This window comes from Delphinapterus leucas, chromosome 5 (assembly GCF_059928025.1).
Source record: "Delphinapterus leucas isolate spDelLeu-1000000601 "Yukka" chromosome 5, BTC_Dleu_Yukka2, whole genome shotgun sequence".
In the NCBI taxonomy this organism is placed as follows: Eukaryota; Metazoa; Chordata; class Mammalia; order Artiodactyla; family Monodontidae; genus Delphinapterus; species Delphinapterus leucas.
Genome location: NC_143133.1, coordinates 29,470,996 through 29,497,200, shown reverse-complemented (window position 1 = coordinate 29,497,200; position 26,205 = coordinate 29,470,996). Strand labels below are relative to the sequence as shown.

Here is a 26,205-nt window from a genome sequence, read left to right as displayed (position 1 = left end):
GAATGCAAGATATTTCTGTGCATTAATTTTGTATCTTGCTACTTTACCAAATTCCTTGATTAGCTCTAGTAGTTTTCTGGTAGCATCTTTAGGATTCTCTATGTATATAGAAGCATGTCATTTGCAAACAGTGACAGTTTTACTTCTTCTTTTCTGATTTGGATTTCTTTCATTTCATTTTCTTCTCTGATTGCTGTGGCTAAAACTTCCAAAACTATTTTAAATACTAGTGGTGAGAGTGGGCAACCTTCTCTTTTTCCTCATCCTAGTAGAAATGGTTTCAGTTTTTCACCACTGAGAACAATGCTGGCTGTGCGTTTGTCAACTATGGCCTTTATTTTATTGAGGTAAGTTCCATCTATGCACACTTTCTGGAGAGTTATCAAAAATGCGTGTTGAATTTTGTCAAAAGCTTTTTCTGCATCTATCGAGATGATCATATGGTTTTTATCCTTCAGTTTGTTATATGGTGTATCACATTGATTGATTTGCATATACTGAAGAATCCTTGAATTCCTGGGATAAACACCACTTGATCATGGTGTATGATCCCTTTAATGTGCTGTTGGATTCTCTTTGCTAGTATTTTGTTGAGGATTTCTGCATCTATTTTCATCAGTGATATTGGTCTGTAGTTTTCTTTCTTTGTGACATCTTGTCTGGTTTTGGCATCAGAGTGATGGTGGTCTCATAGAATAAGTTTGGGAGTGCTCCTCCCTCTGCTACATTTTGGAAGAGTTTGAGAAGGATAGGTGTTAGCTCTTCTCTAAATGTTCAATAGAATTCACCTGTGAAGCCATCCGGTCCTGGACTTTTGCTTGTTGGAAGATTCTTAATCACAGTCTTAATTTCAGTGCTTGTGATTGTTCTGTTTATATTTTCTATTTCTTCCTGGTTCAGTCTTGGAAAGTTGTGCTTTTCTAAGAATTTGTCCATTTCTTCCAGGTTGTCCCTTTTATTGGCATTTGGTTGCTTGTAGTAATCTCTCAGGATCCTTTGTATTTCTGCAGTGTCAGCTGTTACTTCTCCTTTTTCATTAATAATTCTATTGATTTGAGTCTTCTCCGTTTTTTCCTTGATGAGTCTGGCTAATGTTTTATCAATTTTATCTTCTCAAAGAACCAGCATTTAGTTTTACTGATCTTTGCTACTGTTTTCTTCATTTCTTTTTCATTTATTTCTGATCTGATCTTTATAATTTCTTTCCTTTTGGTAACTTTAGGGGTTTTTTGTTCTTCTCTCTCTAATTGATTTAGGTGTAAGGTTAAGTTGTTTATTTAAGATGTTTCTGGTTTCTTGAGGTAGGACTGTATTGCTATAAACTTCCCTCTTAGAACTGCTTTTGCTGCATCCCATAGGTTTTGGGTCATAGTGTCTCCATTGTCATTTGTTTCTAGGTTTTTTTTTGTTTGTATTTTTGGTTTTTTTTTTTTGCGGTACTCAGGCCTCTCACTGTCGTGGCCTCTCCTGCTGCGGAGCACAGGCTCCGGACGCGCAGGCCCAGCGGCCATGGCTCACGGGCCCAGCCTCTCCACGGCATGTGGGATCCTCCCGGACTGGGGCACGAACCCGTGTCTCCTGCATCGGCAGGCGGACTCCCAACTACTGCACCACCAGGGAAGCCCATGTTTCTAGGTATTTTTTGATTTCCTCTTTGATTTCTTCAGTGATCTCTTGGTTATTAAGTAGTGTATTGTTTAGCCTCCATGTGTTTGTATATTACAGATTTTTTCCTGTAATTGATCTAGTCTCATAGCATTGTGGTCAGAAAGGATACCTGATATGATTTCAATTTTCTTAAATTTACCAAGGCTTGATTTGTGAGCCAAGATATGGTCTATCCTGGAGAATGTTCCATGAGCACTTGAGAAGAAAGTGTATTTTGTTGTTTTTGGATGGAATGTCCAATAAATATCAATTAAGTCCATCCTTTTAATGTATCATTTAAAGCTTGTGTTTCCTTATTTATTTTCATTTTGGATGATCTGTCCATTGTTGAAAGTGGGGCGCTAAAGTCCCCTACTATTGTGTTACTGTCAATTTCCTCTTTTATGGCTGTTAGCAATGCCTTATGTATTGAGGTGCTCCTATGTTTGGTGCATAAATATTTACAATTCTTATATCTTCTTGGATTGATCCCTTGATCATTATGTAGTGTACTTCTTTGTGTCTTGTAATAGTCTTTATCTTAAAGTCTATTTTGTCTGATATGAGAATTGTTACTACAGCTTTCTTTTGATTTCCATTTGCATGGAATATTTTTCCATCCCCTCACTTTCAGTCTGTATGTGTCCCTAGGTCTGAAGTGGGTATCTTGTAGACAGCATATATACAGGTCTTGTTTTTATATCCATTCAGCCACTCTATGTCTTTTGATTGGAGCATTTAATCCATTTACATTTAAGGTAGTTATCAATGTTGCTATTACCATTTTCTTGTTTTGGGTTTGTTATTGTCGGTCTTTTCCTTCTCTTGTGTTTCCTGCCTAGAGAAGTTCGTTTAGCATTTGTTGTAGGGCTGGTTTGGTGGTGCTGAATTCTCTTAGCTTTTGTCTGTAAAGGTGTTAATTTCTCCGTGGAATCTGAATGAGATCCTTGCTGGGTAGAGTAATCTTGGTTGTTAGGTTTTTCCCTTTCATCACTTTAAGTATGTCCTGCCACTCCCTTCTGGCTTGCAAGTTTCTTCTGAAACATCAGCTGTTAACCTTATGTGGATCCCCATGTATGTTATTTGTTGCTTTTCCCTTGCTGCTTTTAATATTTTTTCTTTGTATTTAATTTTTGGTAGTTTGATTAATACGTGTCTTGGCATGTTTCTCCTTGGATTTATCCTGTGTGGGACTCTCTGTGCTTCCTGGACTTGATTGACTATTCCCTTTCCCATATTAGGGAAGTTTTCAACTATGATCTCTTCAAATATTTTCTCAGTTCTTTTTTTTCCTCTTCTTCTTCTGGGACCCCTATAATTCAAATGTTGGTGCGTTTAATGTTGTCCCAGAGGTCTCTGAGACTGTCCTCAATTCTTTTCATTTTTTTTCTTTATTCTGCCCTGTGGTAGTTATTTCCACTATTTTATCTTCCAGGGCACTTATCCATTCTTCTGCCTCAGTTATTCTGCTATTGATTCCTTCTAGAGAATTTTTCATTTCATTTATTGTGTTGTTCATCATTGGTTTGCTCTTTAGTTCTTGTAGGTCCTTGTTAAACGTTTCTTGTATTTTCTCCATTCTATTTCCAAGATTTGGATCATCTTTACTATCATTACCCTGAATTCTTTTTTTAGGTAGACTGCCTATTTCCTCTTCATTTGTTTGGCCTGGTGGGTTTTTACCTTGCTCCTTCATCTGCTGCGTATTTCTCTATCTTCTCATGTTGCTTAACTTACTGTGTTTGGAGTCTCCTTTTCACAAGCTGCAGGTTCGTATTCACATTGTTTTTGGTGTCTGTGCCCCGTGGGTAAGGTTGTTTCAGTGGGTTGTGTAGGCTTCCTGGTGGAGGGGATTAGTGCCTGTGTTCTGGTGGATGAGGCTGGATCTCATCTTTCTGGTGGGCAGGACCACGTCCAGTTGTGTGTTTTGGTGTGTCTGTGAACTTATTATGATTTTAGGCAGCCTCTCTGCTAATGGGTGGGGTTGTGTTCCTGTCCTGCTAGTTGTTTGGCATAGGGTGTCCAGCACTGTCACTTGCTGGTTGTTGAGTGGAGCTGGGTCTTAGCGTTGAGATGGACATCTCTGGGAGAGCTTTTGCCATTTGATATTATGTGGGCCATGCAGTCTCTGGTGGACCAATGTCCTGAACTCGGCTCTCCCACCTCAGAGGCTCAGGCCTGACACCCGGCCGGAGCACCAAGACCCTGTCAGCTACTCTGCTCAGAAGAAAAGGGAGAAGAAAAAGAAAGAAAGGAAAAAATAAAATAGTTACTAAATAAAAAATTAAAAAATATATTATTAAAAATAAAAATTAAAGACGTAATAAAAAAAAGAAACAAGAGAATGACCAAACCAAAAAACAAATCCACCAATGATAACAAGTGCTAAAAACTATATGAAAAAAAAAAAAGAAAAAACGGACAGACATAACCCTAGGACAAACCATCAAAGAAAAGCTATACAGACAAAATCACACAAAGAAGCATACACGTATACAATTAGAAAAAGAAAAAAAGGAGAAAAATATATATACATATAAAGAAAAAAGGAAGAGTGCAACCAAATCAACAAATCTACCAGTGATAATAAGCTCTAAATACTAAATTGAGATAAACATAAAACCAGAAACAAATTAGATGCAGAAAAAAAACCCCAAGTCTGCAGTTGCTCCCAAAGTCCACCACCTCAATTTTGGGATGATTCGTTGTCTATTCAGGTATTCCACAGATGCAGGGTTCGTCAAGTTGATTGTGGAGATTTCATCCACTGCTCCTGAGGCTGCTGGGAGAAATTTCTCTTCTTTGTTTGCACAGCTCCTGGGGTTCAGCTTTGGATTTGGACCCGCCTCTGCACGTAGGTTGCCTGAGGGTGTCTGTTCTTTGCCCAGACAGGACAGGGTTAAAATAGCAGCTGATTAGGGGGCTCTGGCTCACTCGGGCCAGGGGGAGGGAAGGGTACAGAATGCGGGGAGAGCCTGTGGCAACAGAGGTTGGTGTGACATTGCACCAGCCTGAGGCGCACCACGTGTTTTCCTGGGGAAGCTGTCCCTGGATGACAGGACCCTGGCAGTGGTGGGCTGCACAGGCTCCTGGGAGGGGACGTGTGGATAGTTACCTGTGCTTGCACACAGGATTCTTAGTGGCTGCAGACTCAGCCTTAGCATCTCATGCCCGTCTCTTGTCTCTGCGCTGATAGCCACAGCTCACGCCCACCTCTGGAGCTCATTTAGGCAGTGCTCTGAATCCCCTCTCCTCGTAGGCAGTTCTGGACTTTTTCCCAGACTCTCTCCCTGCTATCTGTGGCGCACTAGCCCCCTTCAGGCTGTGTTCACGCAGCCAACCCCAGTCCTCTCCCTGGGGTCTGACCTCCAAAGCCTCAGCCTCAGCTCCCAGCCCCGCCTGCCCCGGCCAGTGAGCAGACAAGCCTCTTGGGCTGGTGAGTGCTGGTCGGCACTGATCCTCTGTGCGGGAATCTCTCCACTTTGCCCTCCGCACCCCTGTTGCTGCATTCTCATCCGTGGCTCCAAAGATTCTCCCCCACCCACCCCTCATCTCCGCCAGTGAAGGGGCTTTCCAGTGTGTAGAACTTTTCCTCCTTCACAGCTCCCTCCCTGAGGTGCAGGTCCCATCGCTATTCTTTTGTCTCTGTTTTTCCTTTTGCCCTACCCAGGTATGTAGGGAGTTTCTTGCCTTTTGGGAAGTCTGAAGTCTTCTGCCAGTGTTCAGTAGGTGTTCTGTAGTTGTTCTACATGTACATGCATTTTTGATGTATTTGTGGGGAGAAAGTGGATCTCCACGTCTTACTCCTCTGCCATCTTGAAGGTCTTCCGAGGGATACTTTTTAGAAACTCATCCTTTAAATTATTGGATCTTTCTGCTGTTCTTCACTTCTGAGAAAATATGGCTAAAGTTGTATGCATATATCCATCATTACTATATCATACAGAGTATTTCCACTGCCCTAAAAATCCTCTATGCTCTACCTATTCATCTCTCCACCTCTCACACCCCAGCATGTCATCAACTGATTTTTGTGTGTGTGTGTGCAGTATGTGGGCCTCTCACTGTTGTGGCCTCTCCCGTTGCGGAGCACAGGCTCCGGACACACAGGCTCAACGGCCACGGCTCACGGGCCCAGCAGCTCCACGGCATGTGGGATCTTCCCGGACTGGGGCACAAACCCGTGTCCCCTGCTTCGGCAGGCGAACTCTCAACCACTGCGCCACCAGGGAAGCCCCACTGATCTCTTTATTGTCTCCATCTTTTTGACTCTTCAAAAATGTCAAATAGGTGGTATCATACAGTGTGTAGCCCTTTCATATTCATTTCTTTCACTTAATATTGATAATATGCATTTAAGGTTCCTCCCTGTTTTTCCATGGTTTCATAGCTTGTTTCTTTTTAGCACTGTGTAATATTCCATTGCCCACAGTTTATCTGGTACATGAAAGACATCTTGGTGCTTCCAAGTTTTGGCAATTACAAACAAAGCTACTATAAACATCCTTGTGCAGGACTTTTTTTTTAATCAATTAATTTTTTATTAGTCATCCATTCTATGCACATCAGTGTATACATGTCAATACCAATCTCCCAATTCATCACACCACAACCCCAACACCTTGCCGCTTTCCCCACTTGGTGTCCATACGTTTTTTCTCTATTTCTGTGTCTCAATTTCTGCTCTGCAAATGGGTTCATGTGTACCATTTTCTACGTTCCACATATATGCGTTAATATACGATATTTGTTTCTCTCTTTCTGACTTACTTAACTCTGTATGACAGTTTCTAGATGCATCCACGTCTAAAAATGACCCAATTTCGTTCCTGTTTATGGCTGAGTAATATTCCATTGTATATATGTACCACATCTCCTTTATCCATTCGTCTGTTGATGGGCATTTAGGTTGCTTCCATGACCCGGCTATTGTAAATACTGCTGCAATGAACACTGGATTGCATGTGTCTTTTTGAATTATGGTTTTCTCAAGGTATATGCCCAGCAGTGGGATTGCTGGTCATATGGTAATTCTATTTTTAGTTCTTTAAGGAACCTCCATACTGTTCATAGTGGCTGTATAAATTTACATTCCCACCAACAGTGCAAGAGGGTTCCCTTTTCTCCACACCCTCTCCAGCATTTGTTGTTTATAGATTTTCTGATGATGCCATTCTAACTGGTGTGGGGTGATACCTCATTGTAGTTCTGATTTGCATTTCTCTAATAATTAGTTATGTTCAGTTTTTCATGTACTTCCTGGCCATCTGTATGTCTTCTTTGGAGAAATACCTATTTAGCTCTTCTGCCCATTTTTGGATTGTTTGTTTGTTTTTTTTTTTAATATTGAGCTGCAGGAGCTGTTTATATATTTTGGAGCTTAATCCTTGTCCGTTGATTCATTTGCAAATATTTTCTCCCATTCTGAGAGTTGTCTTTTCATCTTGTTTATGGTTTCCTTTGCTGTGCAAAAGCTTTTAAGTTTCATTTGGTCCCATTTATTTCTTTTTGTTTTTATTTCCATTACTCTAGGAGATGGATCAAAAAAGATATTCCTGTGATTTATGTCAAAGAGTTTTCTTCCTATGTTTTTCTCTAAGAGTTTTATAGTGTCCGGTCTTACATTTAGATCTCTAATCCATTTTGAGTTTATTTTTCTGTATGGTATTAGGGAGTGTACTAATTTCATTCTTTTACATGTAGCTGTCCAGTTTTCCCAGCACCACTTATTGAAGAGACTGTCTTTTCTCCATTGTATAACCTTGCCTCCTTTGTCATAGATTAGTTAACCATAGGTGTGTGGGTTTCTCTCTGGGCTTTCTATCCTGTTCCATTGATCTATATTTCTGTTTTTGTGCCAGTACCATACTGTCTTGATTACTGTAGCTTTGTAGTATAGTCTGAAGTCAGGGAGTCTGATTCCTCCAGCTCCACTGTTTTCCCTCAAGACTGCTCTGGCTACTCGGGGTCCTTTGTGTCTCCATACAAATTTTAAGACTTTTTGTTCTAGTTCTGTAAAAAATGCCATTGGTAATTTGATAGGGATTGCTTTCGGTAGTATACTCATTTTCACAATGTTGATTCTTCCAATCCAAGAACATGGTATATTTCTCCATCTGTTTGTGTCATCTTTAATTTCTTTCATCAGTGTCTTACACTTTTCTGCATACAGGAATTTTGTCTCCCTAGGTAGGTTTATTCCTAGGTATCTTATTCTTTTCGTTGCAGTGTTAAATGGGAGTGTTTCCTTAATTCCTCTTTCAGATCTTTCATCATTAGTGTAGAGGAATGCAAGAGATTTCTGTGCATTAATTTTGTATCCTGCAACTTTACCAAATTCATTGATTAGCTCTAGTAGCTTTCTGGTGGCATCATTAGGATTCTCTATGTATAGTATCATGTCATCTGCAAACAGTGACAGTTTTACTTCTTCTTTTCCAGTTTGTAATCCTTTTTTTACTTTTTGCTTCTCTGATTGCCATGGCTAGGACTTCCAAAACTATGTTGAACACTAGTGGTGACAGTGGACATCCTTGTCTTGTTCCTGATCTTAGAGGAAATGCTTTCAGTTTTTCACCATTGAGAATGATGTTTACTGCGGGTTTATTGTATATGGCCTTTATTATGTTAAAGTAGCTTCCTTCTACGCCCACTTTCTGGAGAGTTTTTATGATAAATGGGTGTTGAATTTTGTCAAAAGCTTTTTCTGCATCTATTGCGATGATCATATGGGTTTTGTTCTTCAATTTGTTAATACGGTGTATCACATTGATTGATTTGCATATATTGAAGAATCCTTGCATCTCTGGGATAAACTCCACTTGATCATGGTGTATGATTCTTTTAATGTGTTGTTGGATTCTGTTTGCTAGTGTTTTCTTGAGGATTTTTTCATCTATATTCATCAGTGATATTGGTCTGTAATTTTCTGTTTTTGTACTATCTTTGTCTGGTTTTGGTATCAGGGTGATGGTGGCCTCATAGAATGAGTTTGGGTGTTTTCCTTCCTCTGCAACACTTTAGAAGAGTTTGAGAAGAATGGGTGTTAGCTCTTCTTTAAATGTTTGATAGAATTCACCTGTGAAGCCATCTGGTCCTGGACTTTTGTTTGTTGGAAGACTTTTAATCACAGTTTCAATTTCATTACTTGTGATTGGTCTGTTCCTATTTTCTGTTTCTTCCTGTTCAGTCTTGGAAGGCTATACCTTTCTAAGAATTTGTCCATTTCTTGAAGGTTGTGCATTTTATAGGAACAGAGTTGCTTGTAGTAGCCTCTTAGGATGCTTTGTATTTCTGTCGTGTCTGTTGTAACTTTTCCTTTTTCATTTCTAATTTTATTGATTTGAATCCTCTCCCTCTCTTTCTTGATGAGTCTGGCCAATGGTTTATCAATTTTGTTTACCTTCTCAAAGAACCAGCTTTTAGTTTTACTGATCTTTGCTATTGTTTTCTTTGTTTCTATTTATTTCTGCTCCAATCTTTATGATTTCTTTCCTTCTGCTAACTTTGGGTTTTGTTCTTCTTTCTCTAGTTCCTTTAGGTGTAACGTTAGATTGTTTATTTGAGATTTTTCTTGTTTCTTGAGGTAGGCTTGTATAGCTATAAACTTCCCTCTTAGAACTGCTTTTGCTGCATTCCATAGGTTTTGGATCGTTGTGTTTTCATTGTCATTTTTCTCTAGGTATATTTTGATTTCCTCTGTGATTTCTTCAGTGATCTCTTGGTTATTTAGTAACATATTGTTTAGCCTCCATGTGTTTGTGTTTTTTACGGTTTTTTCCCTGTAATTGATTTCTAATCTCATAGCGTTGTGGTCAGAAAAGATGCTTGATATGATTTCAGTTTTGTTAAATTTACTGAGGTTTGATTTGTGACCCAAAATGTGATCTATCCTGGAGAATGTTCCATGCACACTTGAGAAGAGAGTGTAATCTGCTGGTTTTGGATGGAATGTCCTAAAAATACCAATTAAATCTATCTGGTCTGTTGTGCCATTTAAAGCTTGTGTTTCCTTATTAATTTTCTGTTTGGATGATCTTCCCATTGGTGTAAGTGAGGTGTTAAATTCCCTCACTATTACTGTGTTACTGTTAATTTCCTCTTTTAGAGCTGTTAGCAGTTGCCTTACGTATTGAGGTGCTCCTATGTTGGGTGCATATATATTTATAATTGTTCTATATTCTTCTTGGAGTCATCCCTTGATCATTACGTAGTGTCCTTCCTTATCTCTTGTAATATTCTTTATTTTAAAGTCTATTTTATTTGATTTGACTATTGCTACTTCAGCTTTCTTTTGATTTCCATTTGCATGGAATATCTTTTTCCAACCCCTCACTTTCAGTCTGTATGTGTCCCTAGATCTGAAGCGGGTCTCTTATAGACAGCATATATACGGGTCTTGTTTTTGTATCCATTCAGCAAGCCTGTGTCTTTTGGTTGGAGCATTTAATCCATTCACGTTTAAGGTCATTATTGATACGTATGTTCCTATGACCATTTTCTTAATTGTTTTGTGTCTGTTTTTGTAGATCCTTTTCTTCTCTTGTGTTTCCCACTTAGAGAAGTTCCTTTAGCATTTGCTGTATAGCTGGTTTGGTGGTGTTGAATTCTTTTAGCTTTTGCTTCTCTGTAAAGCTTTTGATTTCTCCATCAAATCTGAATGAGATCCTTACTGGGCAGAGTTATCTTGGTTGTAGGTTCTTCCCTTTCATCACTCTATCGTGTCACTCCCTTCTGGCTTGTAGAGTTTCTGCTGAGAAATCCTCTGTTAACCTTATGTTAACCTTATGGGAGTTCCCTTGTATGTTATTTGTCGTTTTTCCCTTGCTGCTTTCAATAATGTTTTTGTCTTTAATTTTTGCCAATTTGATTACTATGTGTCTCGGCATGTTTCTCCTTGGGTTTATCATGTATAGGACTCTCTGTGCTTCTTGGACTGGGTGGCTATTTCTTTTCCCATGTTACAGAAGTTTTCAACTATAATCTCTTAAAATATTTTCTCAGGTCCTTTCTCTCTCTCTTCTCCTTCTGGGTCCCCTATAATGCGAATGTTGTTGCATTTAATGTTGTCCCAGAGGTCTCTTAAGCTGTCTACATTTCTTTTCATTCTTTTTTCTTTATTCTTTTCTGCAGCAGTGAATTCTACCATTCTGTCTTCCAGGTCACTTACTCGTTCTTCTGCCTCAGTTATTCTGCTATTGATTCCTTCTAGTGTAGTTTTCATTTCAGTTATTGTATTGTTCATCTGTTTGTTCTTTATTTCTTCTAGATCTTTGTTAAACATTTCTTGCCTCTTCTCAATCTTTGCCTCCATTCTTTTTCCAAGGTCCTGGATCATCTTCACTATCATGATTCTGAATTCTTTTTCTGGAAAATTGCCTATCTCAATTTCATTTAGTTGTTTTTCTGGGGTTTTATCTTGTTCCTTCATCTGGTACACAGCCCTCTGTCTTTTCATCTTGTCTATCTTTGTGTGAATGTGGGTTTTGTCCCACAGGCTGCAGGATTGTAGTTCTTCTTGCTTCTGCTCTCTGCCCTCTGGTGGATGAGGCTATCTAAGAGGCTTGTTGAAGGTTCCTGATGGGAGGGACTGGTGGTGGATAGAGCTGTCTGTTGCTCTGGTGGGGAGGGTTCAATAAAACTTTAATCCACTTATTTGCTGATGTGTGGGGCTGGGTTCCCTCCCTGTTGGTTGTTTGGCCTGAGGCGACCCAATACTGGAGCCTACCCAGGCTCTTTGGTGGAGCTAATGGCAGACTCAGGGAGGGCTCACGCCAAGGAGTACTTCCCAGAACTTCTGCTGCCAGTGTCCTTGTCCTTTGGTGAGCCACAGTTGCCCCCTGCCTCTGCAGGAGACCCTCCAACACTAGCAGGTAGGTCTGGTTCAGTCTCCTATGGGGTCACTGCTCCTTCCCCTGGATCCCAATGTGCACACTACTTTGTGTGTGTCCTCCAAGAGTGGAGTCTCTGTTTCCCCCAGTCCTGTCGAAGTCCTGCAATCAAATCCCTCTGCCTTCAAAGTCTGATTCTCTAGGAATTCCTCCTCCTGTTGTCAGACCCCCAGGTTGGGAAGCCTGATGTGGGGCTCAGAACCTTCACTCCAGTGGGTGACTTCTGTGGTATAAGTGTTCTCCAGTTTGTGAGTCACCCACCCAGCAGTTATGGGATTTGATTTTATTGTGATAGCGTCCCTCCTACCATCTTATTGTGGCTTCTCCTTTGTCTTTCAATGTGGGGTATCTTTTTTGGTGAGTTCCAGTGTCTTCCTGTCCATGATTGTTTAGCAGTTAGTTGTGATTCTGGTGTTCTCGAAAGAGGGAGTAGAGCATGTCCTTCTATCCTGCCATCTTGAACCAACCTCAGGACATGTTTTAAGCTCCTTTGGGTAAACACAAAGGAGCACAATTCTTGGGCCATATGTTAAGAGTATGTTTAGTTTTGTAAGAAACTGCCAAACTATCCTCCAAAATGGCTGTACCAGCTTGCATTCCCATTAGCAATGTATGGGAATTCCTATTGCTCCACATCCTCACCAGCATTTGGTGTTGTCAGTGTTTTGGATTTTGGCATTGTAGTAGGTGTGCTGTGGCACCTCTTTGTTATTTTAATTTGCATCTCCTTGATGACATATGATGTGAAGCATCTTTTCATATACATACTTGATATCTGTATATCTTCTTTGGTGAGGTGTCTTGTTAAGGTCTTTGGCCCATTTTTTAATCAGGTTGTTTCCTTTCCTCTTGTTGAGTTTTAAGAGTTCTTTGTATATTTTGTATAACTGTTATTTATGAGATGGACCTTCTACAAATATCTCCTCCCAGTCTGCGGCTTATCTTCTCATTCTCTTGACATTGTCTTTCAGAGAGCAAAAGTTTTAATGAAGCCTAGCTTATCAGTTATTTCTTTCATAGATTATGCCTTTGGTGGTAAAGCTAAGAAGTCATCTTCATATCCAAAGTCATCTAGATTTTCCCCTATGTTATCTTCCAGGAGTTTTATAGTTTTGTGTTTTACGTTTAGGTATGTGATCAATTTTGAGTTCATATTTGTGAAGGGTGTAAGGTCTGTGTCTAGATTTATTTTTTTGCAGATGGATGTTCAGTTATTCCAGCATCATTCATTGAAGATACTGTCTTTGCTCCATTGTATTGCCTTTACTCCTTTGTCGAAGATCAGTTGACTATATTTATGTGGGTCTATTTCTGGGCTCTCTATTGTCTTGTACTGATCTATTTTTCTATTGTTTTGTTAATACCGCACTGTCTTGATTACTGTAGCTTTACAGTAAGTCTTGAAGTCAGATATTATCAATCTTCCAATATTGTTTTTCTCCTTCAATATTGTGATGGCTACTTGGGGTTATACATGCTTAGAATTGGGGAGTAAAAAGTCTATACTTGGTTTGATTTATAAATTATGTCATGGCATAAAAATAATATCCTAGATACTTAGAGATGTAGCTTATCAAGATTTGGCTTATCAAGATGCCTCCCTCTCAATAAAATTTTGAGTCATTGTATTTTAGACTCTGGAAGTAGAATAGTTAATATATCAAAGGGTAGTGTGGGTAGTAATGGATAGAAAAGCAAATGGAAAACACGTATCTAAGGGCTCTTTAGATGAGAAAAAAATCACATGCCTTATTTCTTCAAAGACGAATTACACAAAGCGAGATAAAAACATAGATACACAAATATTAAGAAGACAATATATGTTCTAAGTAGAAAAAATAACATTTTAAAAATATACTGTACATTACGTACAGTATATTTTATTTATATATTATTTATTTATAAATTATTACATTATTTCTAGTCATTGAAATTACTTAGTGAGTTATGCGGTATTCTTTTCCTTTACATATGAGTCTCAGAGACGTGAAGTGATTTGTCCAAGACCATGCAGAACTGGGATTCCAATTAGACTTACCTGGCTCCAAAGCCCACCTTCTTTGTACTATGTCATGTATCATAGTTTTTGTGTTTTTTCAAATGAAAAATTTTCACTGAATTTTTTTTATTTTAATAGCTCACTATATATGTCCAGCCAGAGCAAAAGCACACAGCTGAATATGCTGCAAATATAACTAAAAGTGTGTTTGATTATTTTGAAGACTACTTCGCTATGAATTATTCTCTTCCTAAATTAGGTGAGAACCATATTTTATTTTCTTGTTTTTAATATTGCTTTTGTTTTCACTTAACTCATTTCCTCCAGCTTTAGCATCCTTAGTTAATGGTCATCCCTTAGTCTTTTCATCATATGCCTGTACTATGTATCTAATACTTACTAGATACTGAAAGATTCTTTCTGGATTCGTCTAAGAATAATGTCTATACTCTGTGCTTACCTGATGAATGTATAGTATTTTATTTCCAAATAAAGATTGAAGTATATACATAAAACTGCAGACATTGATAATGATGGAACCAGAAAGAGCAACCTAGATCAGCTGATATCAAAATTAGTACCCATCCCAATAGCTTACATTAATAAATAATAGAGATAAATAATGCTGTCAGAGTCCCATGTACTTCCAGTCTTTCCACTGTTGTACAAGACTAATTCTAGATTCTTCAGCAGTTAAAATGAACTGGTGCTCCTTCCATAAGTATTTTTTCTAATATGGAAGATGTGGGGAACATGTTTTCTTTTTAAAATAAAAATAGTGCTATAATCAAAATGGTATGGACATGACACTTCTATCAACAGCAGAAATGCTTTAATAGTAAGCTTGAGTGGTATTAGCAAAGACTTTAAATGTAACACCCATATAGATGTCTGTAGGGATGAAATGAAGGCAATAAGAAAACCAACAAACCAACAATCGAATTCTCTATTTCTGTTTCTTCCCTTACTTTAATAAATTACCAATGCAAAGCAACTGGAATGTCAAATTCTCTACATGGGAATGTCTGTGGCTCTGAGCAACTTTGTGGATGCTCCGGGTTTTTTTCTTTTTTTTTAATTGCTTAACAGCTATTAGAGAAGGAGACAGGAAGAGAAACAACTTTCCACAAAATCAGAATAACATCTAATAAAATATTAATCACACTAATTTAAAAGTCTTTTTCTCTTTATCTCTCTTGTACCACCCATGATAACCTGGGAAGTGGAAATCTCACAAATTTATTTCTCTGTTCTCTTTTCTTCCTCCTTCTCTCCCATATTCCTTCTTCTTCTTCATACTTTTATATGCATTTTCAACTCTTTCAGAATTGACTCTTAGACTTTCCTTACAATTGATTACTGCATTTATCCACCCCCTAAATTAAACGCACTGGAGTTAATTAATTATAATGTCAATACTCACCAAAGAAATGAGGTTTAAAAAAATTCCTTTTGTTCATGGGTTAGGTACAAATTACACTCTGTAACATTATGGAAAATACTGGCCCTTGGGGGGAATATTTCTCCAAACTTTAAGAGGTACTCTGTGACAAAATAACCAAACCTAAGAATGAAAATAACACTAAAAGTAAACTACTGCTGTAATTCTGACCTCCATTTAAGATGTATCCATTTTCATTCTTTTTATAAAAAGCTTTAAGAATCTTTATTTTAACCATAAAGGACCTTTTCTTTATGTTAGATGAAAATTTATTTTCATTTATGTGCCTAATTTAAATTATATGTAATAATAAATAAATCCCATGCTTATTATAGTTCATTAACTGGAGAAGCTGCGTTCTGTCCACCAATCCAACTGAACCTTTTCTGTTTTGGGATTTAACATAGAACTGATCAACACTGCCTCTTTCTGTCAGATAGCATGTCTACCATTATAGGTCCCAGCAAAAATAAGGACTAGAAAGTCTAGATTGAATTCAACATTTTAGACCTGGAAGGGAATTTCCAGAGAATATAGTCAATTCCATGTTGATCCAACTAATTTAATACATACATACAAGTGGATGGTAAGCTATTCAATTAGTAGGGAATCTGGTTGACCACAAATTGTACAGAATTAGGGAAAAAGTGGAATTTTGTGTTCTCTAATAACCTGTTTCCTTGGACAGAAATATATTTCTACACACTTGGAAGCTCTGTACTTCTAAGACCTCATTTGAAAACTTCATTCTCTTATTCCTTACAACATACCCCCCCAAACAGAAGATTGGTATTATCTAAGTGAAAGTCATGGGGAAAAAAAGCAAATAAAAATGAAATACAGAAAAGAACAAAAGACATAAAATTATAGAGGACTTGAACAGAGCATTGCCAAAAATATTCTTAAAAAATAAAAGACACATTGATATCTGGAGCCAACAGGAAGAGTTCCATGGATATTCTGAGTGCATTAAAGACTGAAAAGTTTACACAAATAGATGATTGTTTTTCACTCTGAGAAATTATTTTTAGTCTTTTAAAAAACGTTAACCTAAAGAACTTAATTTGGTAAGAAGTGTTATGAACAAAATGGAAAGAATGTATTTCTCACTGGACTCTTTTTCCATAGATAAAATCGCTATTCCAGATTTTGGCACTGGGGCTATGGAGAACTGGGGACTCATCACTTACAGAGAAACAAACCTGCTTTATGACCCTAATGAATCAGCCTCATCAAACCAACAGAGGGTGGCCACTGTGGTTGCCCATGAACTTGTGCATCAGGTATAGAATCTTAGCACCAACTTAGCTTATTTTAAAAAGTGGCTTAAGACCATAGGAATGATTGAAATTATAACTTAGCAAATAAAAAGTAGCCAACCCAGAAAATCCTGCTTGAAAGTCTTTCTTACTGCTAATAAACATTTTACCATAAAGAAACTTTTAAGACACATTGTTCTGCTTTTAGTAAATACACGAGGTTTTCCTATAACTTTAAATATTCCCAGTACTACCAAAATGAAGATAATAAGGAGAATTTCAGATCACTTAAAAACCAGGAGAAATAAAGCAGGAAATAAATGCTAAGTATGATGTCTTCCACTTTTGTGTCAAGTGACAAAATTTGCATGAACAAATGAATGTACTGACATTTTCTAGGCCTTTCTACCAAAGGCATGAGAATTTAACCCTCTTTCTTGCTTATAATTTCAGTGGTTTGGAAATACTGTGACCATGGAATGGTGGGAAGACTTGTGGTTAAACGAAGGGTTTGCTTCCTTCTTTGAGTTCCTGGGAGTAGACCATGCAGAAAAAGAGTGGCAAATGGTGAGCCCTAAACATATAAGTTCCAAATCTCTGTTTTCCTCATGTCAAGCTGATTGAAGCCTTTGGACTATGACAGTGGCCCTGAGTTTGGGGCCAAGTGCAGTATCGAATTGGGAATTCCATTGGGAGGCTGGGGTGGAACCAGCTGCCTCCACTGAACTACACCATGCTCAGAGCCTATGCCCAGGCCCTAGAGGGCAATTGACCACCACGAGCCAAGAATGTGGTTGGTAGAGTCATTCAACAACACGTGCCAGGGCAGGAAAAAAATATCTAGCTTAGACAATGCCAAATCTGTGTTCAAGAAATTATCTGTAGTGCTAACCCTTTGAAAAATGCCCAAGCCTAATTTTATAAATGACTTCCCTTACACAGGTTGCTGAAATGACACGGTAAAGAGATAAACGCATAAACTTAGTAGTTAGACTCAGGTTCAAATCTTGCACACATCATTTCTTAGATGCGTTACAGGGAATGTGACCTCGAGCAAGTTACATATCCTCTCTGAGTCAGTTCTCTCCTCTATGAAAGAAGAACACTGTTCTCTGTATTGTAAGCTTAAAAGCTTCCAAAATGTACATGTAATTACTATTATTATTCTGTGTCTCTGAGGGGCCTGGAACAGAGGCTTCTATGAACTCTGCACGTATTTTTTCCAAAAAGCTACACCTGTTTTCATCTGTATTTAGGTGGTGTATTCTTATCAGTTTGTATATATAAAAGTATAAGTGTGTGGTTATGTGAAAGTAGCATTGCAGGAGGTTGTGTACTGTATAGACTACTGCCCTCCACTGGATACAATAAAAAGAGTGTTAGATGCTTGCAGCCCTTGCCGTTTTCACAACCTGCTTTAAAAAGTGAAAAAAGTTAAACTGGTGAACGCAAAGTCCACCAGTTTAAATGTAAATCTCATTCAAAACACCCTCACAGAAACACCCACAATAATGTTTGAGCAAATACCTCGGCACCATGGCCCCGTCAATCAATGTGACATAAAATTAACCATCCCAAATATCTAAAATTTAAAAGACTGATAATACCAAATGTAGGTAAATTTGTGGAGCAATTTCAAGTCACATACATTGCTGGTAGACATGATACAGTCACCCTTGAAAATAGTGTGACCACTTCTCATAAGTTAAACATACATTTATCATATAATCCAGCAATCCTACTCCAAGAGACATGAAAACACTTGTCCACACAAAACCTGCATGTAAATGCACATAATGGGAATATTCATAATAGCCAACTGCTAGAAACAACTCAAATTTATAAATAAATTGTAGCGTATTGATACAATAGAATACTACTCAACAGTAGAAGGAGCAAATTACTGGTAAAGTAACATTGTGGATGACTCTCTAAAGCATTTGCTATGTGGAAAAAGGCATCTGTGAATGACTACATACTGAATGAGTCCATTTATTTGACATTATAGAAAAGACAAAACTATAGGAATAAAATATATATCACTGGTTGTCAGGGACTAAGGTGAAAGGAGGAGACAGACCGAAAAAGGATTCAAGGCAACTTTTGGGGGTAAGAAATTTTTCCATATCTTGACTATGATTGTAGTTAAGATTGTTTATATCTGTCAAAACTCATCAAACTGTCTACTTTAAGAGGGTAAATTTTAATAATGTAAATTATATTTCAAACAACTTTTAAAAAATGGACCAAGAAAAGCATTCATTAAATTATAAAATTAATTAATTAACTTCTAATAAATGTCTTCAGGTTATAAAAACTGAAATTACTGAAAAAATGTTCAATTAGTATTTGGTATTGCATCCTTATTATTTTCTCACATCACAAAAGTATACTTTGAGAACAAGTTAGTCTATAAATTAAAACTGAAAGATAAAAAAAAAGTGAAAAAGTTAATTTGCAACAATTGCTTCTTTAAAATTTAATCTACATTGTGGTTTTTCAAGGATGGAACTATTGACATTTGGGCCAGATAATTCTTTGTTGTGGGGACTGTCCTGTGTATTGTAGGGTATTTAGCAGCATCCCTGGCCTGTATCTATTAGATGCCAGTAACCCTCCACCCCAGCTGTGAAACCAAAAATGTCTCCATAAGATGGTGTGGAGAAAACAGAACCCTCCTACTCTGTTGGTGGGAATGAAAGTTGGTGCAGCCACTACGGAAAACAGTATGGAAGTTCCTCAGAAAACTAAAAATAAAACTACCACATGCTCCAGCAATCCCACTCCTGGACGTATACCTGGACAAAACCATAAATCAAAGAGATACATGCACCCCTATGTTCACAGCAGCACTATTCACAATAGCCAACACATGGAAACAACCTAAATGTTCATCAAAAGATGAATGGATAAAGACGATGTTGTACATATATACAATGGAATATTACTCAGCTATAAAAAAGAATGAAATAATGCCATTTGCAGCAACACGGATGCAACTAGAGATGATCACACTAAGTAAGTCAGACAGAGAAAGACAGATACCATATGATATCACTTATATGTGTAATCTAAAATATGGCACAATGAACTTATCTACAAAACAGAAATGGACTCACAGACATAGAGAACAGACTTGTGGTTGCCAAGGGGTAGGAGAGGGAGAGGGATGGACTGAGAGTTTGGGGTTAGTAGATGCAAACTATTACATTTAGGATGGATAAACAAAAAGGTCCTACTGTATAGCACAGGGAACTATATCCAGTCCCCCGGGATAAACCATAATGGAAAAGAATATAAAAAATAATGTATGTATGTGTATAACTGAGTCACTTTGCTGTACGGTAGAAATTAGCATGACATTGTAAATCAACAATACTTCAATTAAAAAAAGAGAGAAAACAAGAGAAAAATGTCTCCACATATTGCCAGATGTCATCTGAATGATAAAATGTCCCCTAGTTGAGGACCATTCCTCTATGTTGAAAATCCCTGATTTCATAATTTATTGAAATTAAACTATATAAATGAAAAATTTTGTCCTGTATTTTCTATAAAGTAACCCTTCTTATATCAAGATGTATTGTTTATGTAATATATTGTATATGTAATATTATAACATTCCATTTTTAGTGTTTCAAAAACAAATATTGGAAAAATTTAGTACGCAGTTCTTAAATGAAATTTAATCATACGATCCAACTCATTCATTCTTCATCTATTCATTCATTCTTCATTCAGTGAACACTACGGAGGACCCAAAACTGAATAAAACACACTTCCTGCCCTTAAAGAAGTTCCTAATTTAGGGTCTGGTGGTGGAGGGAATAGATAAACAAAGATATATTGTAAGAGAGCTTGATAAGTACCACAATAGTGGAGCCTCATTTTACAGGTGAAAAAATCTGATGCCCAGGAAGGTAATATACCTTCCAAATGTCACACAGACAACTGGTAGCACAGCCAAGATGAGAGTCAAATTTCCTGACACTGAGATTAAGATCCTTTCTTCTTACCTAAACATTTTAGGGGAACAAAAATTAAAATCCAAGACAAAATTACCTTGATTGACAGTCATCACTTGACAATAGTATCTTGCCTATTATAAGTGGAATTCACAAAATTGGAAAATGTAAACTAATATAGCATGCTCCTTTTGGGAAATATTTTTGGTTAAGTAAGATCAATAAAGCTTTTGATTTTTATTATTAGTGATTTAATAGAACTAGATTTCAGAATCTAATTGATTAAGAATCAAAATAATAACAGCAGCTAGTGTGTTAGGTTTTCACTCTGTGCCAGGTACTATGCCAAATGCCTGTCATGCATTATCTCATTAAATCCTCTGCACGTTTCTAAAAACGTAGCTGCCATCATGGGTGAGGGAAATTACTTAAACTCACATGTCTAGAAAGTGGAGAAACTGAGCTTTGAACCTAGGAAGTTTGACTATAGTGCTAGACCTCTCAAACACTCTATTTTGCTGAGAAAACCTAGGACAGGAATGAGAAGGTAATTATTAGAACTAAAGCAAAAGTTAATGTTTTCTTCAATTAATTACGAATCATCCAAATTCCAATGATTAATGGAAAAAGACCCCTAAAACAATTTTTGACAAATCAACACGTTTCCTTAAGTCTCAGACAAATCTGTGGGATGATATCATCATTCTTACTGCACACATATGAAACAGGGCTTGAAAAGTTTGGCTCGTGTCTGAAAGTCTCACAGAAGTAGCAGAAACAGAATTTATAAATGCTTCTGTCTTCTTGGCCTGCCATATAGGGGTGAAGTCAAGGGAATTATAAGTAGAAGGGAATGGAATCAGTATAGAAAAATCAGTGCAAAATATGATTAATTTGAACATCTAATATTTGTTTTAAATAATATGAGTCATTTATATTTATTTCCCCCCAATGTGTATTATATAAATGATATTTTGACATATAAACCACTATAAAGGAAGTGCTAGATTTCTTTGGTTCATTCTGTCATTTCAGCGTGATCAGATGCTACTTGAAGATGTATTACCTGTACAAGAGGATGATTCTTTGATATCTTCGCACCCAATTATAGTCACTGTGACAAGTCCTGATGAAATAACATCTGTTTTTGATGGGATTTCCTATAGCAAGGTGCGGAAAATATAACACTGTTTTGAATGTCTTCCTGTTTAGTGGTTTTTCTCTTAGTAAATGCCTAAAAATGGTAAGAATGGTTATACTATGTTAATGGGCTTTGGGAAACAGTGTAGAACTTATTCCAAGTGCTGAATATTCAACAGTTTGTAATTTTCAGTGGAAATGATCAATACTGGTCATTGTCACAGAATTCTGAAGCAGATTTTTTAAAGTTTCTCTTTTTACTTTTGTTTATAACAGCTATCATTCTGATAACTGAACATTTACCCTTTAGGCATCCAATTTAAAGTTATTTGACTTGATTTTTTAAAACACAGTAAATCTTCTTTCTCTGCCATGTGGTCAATGAGAAGTGCCATATATGTGGACACCTTTTCTAGTAGAATGCTTCCAGTAAGCACTTAAATCCAATTCCATTTGAAGGAATTACTTTCATCCATTTTTATATACAATTTAAAGACGAATTTGTTAGCATGTCATAGATGGGGCATTTTTATCCAGTAAAATTTTATGAAAAGTTGCTAATAACCCATAGTGACCTGAAGCTTTATGCTACCCATTTTTCTCCCACAACTTCTCCTGTAGCTTCTCCTCTAAACATATTCCACACCTGTATGCAACATATTTTAGTCGATTTTCCACCCCAGCCTCTTGTGGTTTACCCACTAGGTTAAGTTGTTCAAAAGCCACTGCAAACTAATACATTTTACTGTTCTGGGGATACCCAAAGTTTTATTTAAGACAAAATATTACAATTATGAAAATGAATACTAGATAAAATTGGCTTTAGTGAAAAAGCCTTCTATATATTAGTATTTGAAGTTTATAGCATCATATTTTTTGGCTTTCCCTCTCATATGTTCTCATGGCAGTATTTCAGGCTTCCTTTATTCATTTTCTTTTATATTGTCAATGATTCTTTTTATCTTTCTGTTAAAAGGAAAATCTCTAATCCACTTATAGTATATTCTAATAATTCACATAGAGACATTTATATTTATTAAATCAGCTTCTTCCTAAATCCTAGATATTCCATGGGTATAAGGTATTAGGTCAGAAATAAATACATGTTTCTAAGCCTTTAGCTTTATACTAGGTACAAAAATAACATTTTAATAAATTACAGTAGAAATTGCTAACTTAAATGGGGAAGCAATGTTTTTCTGGTCAGTTACTTGAAAATTGATTTTTAAATCTATGAATAATGCATTTAAAATTAATCTTATAACATATGAAATGCAAGTAGACAGCAGAAGTATTCATCAGACTCTTCAGACTAAATAAAATCAAATGAGATAAACCACTTTGGAAGAGTAGCATTTTATGCCTAAATTATATACATAATCTATATTAAACTATTTGACCAGATTAATTCCTCAACTGTCTACCCCCCTCTGTTAAAATATAATTATTTTTCCCAAATATTCCAATATACTTAAGAAGTAGCCAGAATTTTATCCTGAAGTTGCTTTCCTTGTTCATCAAAGAACATGACTTTTCTAAAACTTTCTCCAGTTTCTCTTTCATTAGGAAAGCCCCATCTACTGGTTCATGTGGTGAAGTGCAATAATTATTTGAACCTTGTTACTGAAACGATGGCCATTTTATCAATTTCTCCTTGCCTTTCAGTTATTTTAGAAGCATAGATACAGGGGGTATGCCAAGTGGTATTTTCATCCTAAAATCACAAATTGATAGCCATATAATTTAGCATAATCATCTTAAAGACATTATCTCACATATATGATCATGAAATACTAGTCACAATAGTGATCACTGATATTTGTTTCTTACATATCCTTTATTAATTTAACTTGCCATTCTTTTCCATCACAGGGAGCTTCCATTCTGAGAATGCTTGAAGACTGGATAACACCAGAGAAATTTCAAAAAGGATGTCAGGTATGATTTATTACTTTTAGTATTATTTAAAAACTACACTGATATATGGCTGATGAATGTTAAGATATGTGATTAATTAAGGACAATTCCCTTTTTACTTTTCTTTTCCTTGCTCAAGGATAATATTTCAAAACACAAAAAGGTGATCACATCCAGGTTATTACCTACGTTGTATCTGTAACTGTCATTTAACAAAAGTTTCACAGAGAAGTGAAACAGATTACTTATTTTTTTACACCCTTTACATGTGTATTAGCTCAGTCTGCCATAACAAAACACCATAGATTGGGTGGCATAACAACAGAAATTTATTTTCTCACAGTTCTGTAGACTAAGAAGTCCAAGACCAAGGTGCTGGCAGACTCAGTTTTCGGTGAGAGTTTTCTTTCTGGCTTCCAGATGGTCACCTTTTTGCTGTGTCCTCACATAGCAGAGAGAGAGAGAACCTTCTGGTGCCTCTTCTTATAAGACACTGATCCCATCATGAGGCTCCCACCCTCATGATCTCATCTAAACCTCACCCTAAACCTCCCAAAAGCCTCATCTCCAACTACCATCACATTGGGCATTACGCCTTCAAAGTATGAATTTTGGGGGAACACAATTCAGTCCATAGCAACATAATATAAAAATTTAAATCTATCTATAAAGCTCTTCCATTATAGTTTTTAAAAGGACTTTTCCCTTATTATTGGATTATAAAATGGTTAACACACATATTCCTATTATGATAAAGTCAGTGAATAAAGAGGGCCTGCTTTCGTTTGGAAAGAGAAATAACAGTCAATTTCTTAAAGCATTTCACACATCCCACTTAAGCTTATTCCTCCAGTGGATGTTTCAATTCCATTGTGTTCTTCTAGACCATAAGCCAGTTCTCTCAGGGTTTTATATTATCTATATTACCACCATTGCTACAATGTCCCTGTAACTGTCCTGTCTGCAGGTTGGCTCTGTTGTAGCCTAGGGATGGAACTGTCTTCCTACTCTTTCTTTTCCATCTCCATCCCCCCTACTGTGACATCCCAGGTAGTAGGCAGAGCAGCGCTGATAGTATCCAATCCATAAAATAGAAAATGGGTGAGAGCAGGGCCCTGCTAGCTTTCCCAAAGGGTACCAGTACTTCCTTTGGATGTGATTCCCCAGGACAGTGCCTGCCCACCATTCCTACAGCTCTCACTACTGCCAAGCCTTCTTATGTGGCAATCAGCATTCTCCATAATACCATAAAAGGAAATGGTCCCCTTCTACCCAATACTTAAATTCCTAGGTGACTATTAAAGTAAAAAATAAGACCAGGATTTAGGAAATATTCAGGGAGCACATCAGTACATTTTACTACTTTTGTCCATGAATAAAAATATTCTGTGTGGACATTAGATGGAAAGAGAGAAGCTATGTGTTTGTTCTTAAGTGTACATTAGAACATCTTGTAAACTTTTCATCAGCTTCAGACTCAAATTTCTTAAGTTCTCTAACTGTAAGCACCTTTTGTGAGGAACTGTGTCTTCTGTATCTTTGCATATAGTAGGAGAATGCATTACAGATGTTAGAAGATCCAAAAAACGCCTCTTGAATGAATGAATGGTCTATAATAAATAATATAGAATATAAAAATAAACAAGGACAATTCATTTTTAAAAGTAAATTAAAATTTCATTTGCATAGTTTTCATTCTAAATTAAACTGATGAATAACACGTTCTTGGAATCTTCAAATTGGACTTCAAATTAAATAATTTTTCATATTAACTTTTTTTGAGAAGTACCAAAAGAGTCTTTAAAAGAGAATACCTATTCTAAAAATTTAATAATACTCTTGCATTTTATTTATCTCATATCTGTGATATAATTAATTAAAAACCCAGTCCAGTCTAAAACGAATATTTCTCACGTTAAAACCATCTTCCTCCACCCTAACTGCGACTACAAACGGCGCTAGAATGAATAGATACTAATTTTCATATCATTATAGTGCTATGGAATTCATTTACAAAAAGACACTGAAACGCTCATTTTTTGCCTTCAATCTTCAAACACTAGCTAATATCTGAAAATAACATATGATCAATATAGGCCACACTCAATAAGCTCTCAAACCAATTGGAACATCCCTTCACATAATTCTAGTATCCAAATGTATCTCTCCTTGATTTATCATCATGCTATGACTGCTGCCCCTAAACCCCACAATATGTGACACTGTCCAAGACTTTTCCCTTGCAAATACTAACTTTCTACCAAAAGTGACTCTTCATTAGTTAACCTGGTGTGGTGCTAACTCTGGGGATGGCCAGCTCTCTGTTCTCTTTCATGCTCATCGCTTTAACCCCAAACCCAATCTCAGACAACAAAGTAGGTACAGAGTGAGGGGAATTAAGAGTAAAGACAGGGCTTCCCTGGTGGCGCAGTGGTTGAGAGTCTGCCTGCCGATGCAGGGGACACGGGTTTGTGCCCAGGTCCGGGAAGATCCCACGTGCCGCGGAGCGGCTGGGCCCGTGAGCCATGGCCGCTGAGCCTGCGCGTCCGGAGCCTGTGCTCCGCAACGGGAGAGGCCACAACAGTGAGAGGCCCGGGTACCGCAAAAAAAAAAAAGAGTAAAACCATCAACTGGAAAATCTTTCAGGCTGTGCTTGTATGTAAAAAAGCATATTAAATTATGGAGCATTGATAACAATGTATGGTCATGAAATAGAAGCTGAGAAATATATCCATCCTTTCTTTTTCTCCTAGTATCAGTAGTATCGCTGATAAGACAGGAATGGTTCAACTGGAAAATGTCCTGTCCCTTCCTGAGATACTAGTCATAGAAACACTGTTCCTTTCCTTTGTGCACACTGATACTAACCGAGGGACTATTACTGGGGGACCTAGGTCATCGTAAACTTTTGACTGGAATGACTGCATCGTGATTATGCAAGGTGAAG

General features: G+C 37.2%; 1 protein-coding gene across 1 annotated transcript in view; it reads left to right on the top strand.

The window, feature by feature from the left end:
• The window catches only part of ENPEP (glutamyl aminopeptidase), a 104,417-nt gene that overhangs the window by 28,980 nt on the left and 49,232 nt on the right, over nt 1-26,205 (top strand). The window contains exons 4-8 of the mRNA XM_022596307.2: nt 13,675-13,795; nt 16,106-16,260; nt 16,690-16,803; nt 21,237-21,371; nt 23,214-23,279. Of these exons, the coding sequence (XP_022452015.1) occupies nt 13,675-13,795; nt 16,106-16,260; nt 16,690-16,803; nt 21,237-21,371; nt 23,214-23,279 (591 nt within the window). The remainder of the gene's footprint in view (nt 1-13,674; nt 13,796-16,105; nt 16,261-16,689; nt 16,804-21,236; nt 21,372-23,213; nt 23,280-26,205) is intronic.